The 4,713-nt window shown below is 45.4% G+C and overlaps 1 protein-coding gene across 1 annotated transcript; it reads left to right on the plus strand.

Annotated features, from left to right (window-relative positions):
• Window positions 1-483: 483 nt before the first annotated feature.
• LOC310961200 (zinc finger protein 503-like) lies at window positions 484-2,931 on the plus strand (the record flags this gene model as incomplete). The annotated part of the gene is made up of 2 exons (XM_083933195.1): window positions 484-909; window positions 1,501-2,931. The coding sequence occupies exons 1-2, from the start codon at window positions 655-657 to the stop codon at window positions 2,929-2,931; spliced, it is 1,686 nt and encodes a 561-aa protein (XP_083789321.1). The 5' UTR covers window positions 484-654.
• Window positions 2,932-4,713: the final 1,782 nt, after the last annotated feature.

Here is a 4,713-nt window from a genome sequence, read left to right on the forward strand (position 1 = left end):
GGCTAATTATCCAAAGATAATTACTTACTTGAAATTATATAAAAAAGAAGTGTAAAAGTACAATATTTTGTCTCTTTTCGGAATTTGGAATAAATGATATTCAATAATGTGTGTTTTCTCCTCACTTGGTCATTTGTATCCCTGTTGGCCTGGTCCACGTTCACCAAAACCACACAGGATGCAGGGGTGGCGCATGCGTCGAAGCGCCAATTACGCAAAGACGCGTATAAAAACTCTAAATTAAAAGCTCTCGGAGTGGGTGAAATGTGAAATACACACCCGTGTGAGGAGGAAACGTCACATTCACTCGAGCCCCCGATCACCTCGGGATCTGTTTTTGATTGGCAGCGGCTGTGATCTGCGGACTAATTCAGATGCTGCCAGAGAGGAGGCGGAGTGATCTCCCCTCCCAACTACCCACGTAAACTGAGTCCGCTCTCGGACCGGCAGCCACACTGTCAGAGCGACACCGGGGATGAAGCAACGCGGCTGTGATAACGCACGGATTCTGCTCTTGCACTCCGCGTCTCTTTTGAGGATTTAACATTGTTTATTGATCTCTGGCAAAGGCTTTATTCGCTTTTACGTGTTTGAGTGTTGGCTTTATTTTACCCTACATATGTATTTTTCAACCATTTCCAAGAGAATTGGGTCATGATCACATCGCCCACGGTCTCTGTCCTGAGAAATAGCACGAATCCAGCGTGGGAGAGCGGCTCCTCGGGGGAGAAGGGCGCAGTGAAGATCGGCAAGCTATTCGTCCACAACTCTGTCTCTCCTGCAGACCCTTCTCGCCAAGCCAGTCGTCTTCCCATAAAGGTTTTGAAAATGCTCACCGCTCGGGCAGGACACATTTTACACCCGGAGTACCTGCAGCCTTTACCGTCCACTCCCATCAGTCCCATAGAGGTAAGCACAAACGCGTTTTTTTGTGGAAACGTTTGCGCACACGGACATCACTTCGCTAAATATAAAACTACGAAGTGTTTCATTGTGACATCATCTCCAGAGCTCCCAATCTGCTACTACGGGATTATTTTTTTTCGGGACAAATTGATGACAAACTAGATTGTATTTATATTCAATAAAACGAAAGAATACCCCTCCCCTAATGTGATTTTTAGACCAGATATCAAAGTTGATTTCTCACATTCTTCGATTGTTGTTTTGTCTGCACTAAAAACAATAAACGGAGATGTCGAATTTGGACTCGATATGAAATTTAATGACCTTGTTGTAGATAAGCGATGCTTGTAATGTCATCCTCGACGTGTGGCAGTTGTTCAGTCTTCTATCTCATGTAAATCAGCTCTGTGTGTACGCTCCCTCTGTACATGCCTACTACGCTGAGTTCTTTTGAGTTTCATCCTGAGATAAGTTCATGCGCAATGCGTAAACTACGCTGAACGGTCATATGTGCGTATTTCCCCCACAAAACATCATGTGTATACACGTGCTTTTATGAATTTCATTAACTGGGTTTTTTGTCTCATTTCACAGCTGGATGCCAAGAAAAGTCCGCTGGCTCTTTTGGCCCAAACGTGCTCTCAGATCGGCAAACCGGACCCGCCGTCCTCCTCCAAACTGTCCTCTGTGACTTCAAATGGATCTAGTGACAAGGAGACGAAATCCGGTCCGCTGAAAATGAGCGACATCGGAGCCGACGACAAATCCAGTTTCAAACCTTACTCCAAATCGTCAGAGAAGAAGGACTCGAGCAGCAGCCTCAGTGGAGATAAAACCAGTTTCCGAGTGCCTAGCGCCACCTGCCAGCCGTTCACCCCCAGGACAGGCAGCCCCAGCTCTTGCACCTCAGTCTCTCCTCTGCCGGCTGAAGGCAAAGCGGGGGACAAGGAGGAAAAGAAGGAGTCTGATAGCAATAAAAGCAGTACGACAGAGAGTAATGGCAGTCATAGGATAAGTGGAATTACCTCCGATGGTAGCCAACACCAGGACAACACATCTGGATCCAAGACTGTTACATCAGACTCGCCATCTGTAACCTCATCATCCTCCATCCTCGGCTCTGGACTGGTTGCCCCTGTTTCCCCATATAAGCCCGGCCATCCAGTTTTCCCCATGCCACCTGCTGGTATGTCATATCCTGGAAGTTTAGCGGGTGCCTATGCAGGTTACCCACAGTCGTTCCTCCCTCATGGAATGACCCTTGACCACACCAAATCCAGCAGCCAGCTGTTAAGTGCACAGTTTGCCGCTGCCAGCTCACTGGGTTGCAGTAAAGCAGGGACGAGTCCCTTAGCTGGAGCATCCCCGCCGTCTCTAATGTCTGCAAGTCTGTGTCGAGACCCCTACTGCCTGAGCTACCACTGCTCAAGCCATTTGTCCGGTGCATCCAGCGCTAACTGCGCACATGACTCTGCGGCAGCTGCTGCTGCGGCGCTCAAATCTGGATACCCGCTCATGTACCAGACGCACCCGTTACACGGCGTGCACCACTCGGCCCCGTCTTTCAGCGGACATCCCTTATATCCTTATGGGTTTATGCTTCCCAATGATCCTCTGCCGCACGTGTGTAACTGGGTGTCTGCTAACGGACCTTGTGATAAGCGCTTTTCCTCCTCCGAGGAGCTTCTCGGCCACTTGCGGACTCACACGGCCTTTGCAGGTACGGAGAAGTTGATATCTGGGTACCCGGGGTCATCTTCTCTCGCCAACGCCGCTGCCGCCGCTGCCATGGCCTGTCACATGCATATGCCTCCCAATGGCAGCCCTGGCAGCCCCGGCACGCTGGCCCTCAGGGGGCCCCACCACCCTCTCGGACTGAGCAGCCGCTATCACCCCTATTCAAAGAGCCCCCTGCCCACACCAGGGGCCCCGGTGCCGGTGCCCGCGGCCACAGGGGCCTATTACTCCCCGTACGCCTTGTATGGACAAAGACTGACAACAGCCTCAGCCTTAGGATACCAGTAGACACAAAGAATTATACATTTATAAAAGGAGATTTAGGCCCAATGAGTTTTATATTGTACTTGATGCAGGGACTGGATCCATGTGGGGATCAGTGTATTTATTTGCGATAGCTTCAAGCGTGACTAAAATAAAAAATAATATAACTTTGAAGACTCAATGTGCATTATTTTACACAGGAAAGTGTATTGGTTATGTTAACCTGCTGTGCATCAAGAAGGTTTATTTTGCCCCTTTAAAATGGAATATTAAGTAATATGGATTTTATTTTTATTCTTCAACTGTAAGTCTTGCAAAAGTTATTTTTAATTCTGCCTCACTCAGAGGGGTCAGTGAATGGTTTGACAGAATGATGGATGTGAAAAATCAATCACATGCTTGAGAACTGTCAGTGACTTATTTTGTGGGGAGTGAGACGTTAAGTGAAGCTCGTTTTTACCTGGATGGCATTTTTTCGAAGCTCCATAAAGCTCTGACACTGTTTACAGAGGTCTATTTCTTTAGTTTAGAGAGGAGAATTATGTTTATTTATTTAAAACTTTTAGTTTTAATAAGAGGAACTTATCATTCACTTTTGTAAATTCAGTATCTTTTTAATTTGGTTTTGGGGGAAATGGTTTGGCTGTGCAATGAGATTGTACTGTGTGTGGTTGTTTTTTTTAACTCAAATATATATTAATTGCTGCCAGCTCAGTGGGTTGCAGTAAAGCAGGAACAATTTAATTGGTCCATATTTTGTTTGTGAGGCTGTTGCAAAAACAAACACATATAAAGATTATATTTTTAATTTAATTGTGGACAGTGATGGCCAAATCGAACTATTTTCATATTATTCATTAACCTTGGTTTTGTCTTTAAAGTTTTGATGTTACCATGAGACTACAATGGGCTTTATAAAAGGGGCCTAGATGGAGAATTAATTATATAATTGCAGAGCCTTTGCATGGTTTTATATTTAATACAAGCCAATAGTGACACTTCTGTAGCCATGCATGTTTTTGTTTTGTTAACCTTATGGTGACAAAAGGCTAAAACCTCTTACAGGCCTTGGTGCCATATGTACTGTCTGTGTGTGTGTGTGTGTGTGTGTGTGTGTGTGTGTGTGTGTGTGTGTGTGTGTGTGTGTGTGTGTGTGTGTGTGTGTGTGTGTGTGTGTGTGTGTGTGTGTGTGTGTGTGTGTGTGTGTGTGTGTGTGTGTGTGTGTGTGTGTGTTCAGATGCATTATCTCTTGGGCTCATCAAAACATGCTGAATCTTCTCAATCATGAGGTCGTGGATTTGCGGTTCATTAACGAAGACAAACGAGCTACTGATATCAGTGAGGAGCTCGCTAAACAAAGATTTACGATGACACCAGATGTGGGACGTTTCCACAGCTTCTGTGATCGCTGTAATGAAGCCATGAAGCAGATAGCATGAAATAACACGAGGCCTAACTATTTAATCATCCCCTTAAAACAAATCAACTAAATCAAGCCAACAGTGTTATTATCCATCCTCGGTAAATCAGGCTGTTCTCCAGCAATAAAATCACCATCATTAACGGTCAAATGTCATATTCATCAAATCCACCCATCCTTCATGTAGATGAGTCCTAAACATAGCTCAGTGATAGATGGTAATAAAGCCCCTAACCCACAATTCAGCACTGCATCCAGTCAGCCATGAGGCCAGTGTAGATCATACGTGATGCATCTTTTTCATTCACATCAACGTGATGTGAACAAATGGGATTAAGATCTTTGGATATTATTTCTCATCATTTAATTGATGTGCGACACTGCTG

This window comes from Echiichthys vipera (genome assembly GCF_963691815.1).
Source record: "Echiichthys vipera genome assembly, chromosome: 18".
NCBI classification, from domain to species: domain Eukaryota; kingdom Metazoa; phylum Chordata; class Actinopteri; order Perciformes; family Trachinidae; genus Echiichthys; species Echiichthys vipera.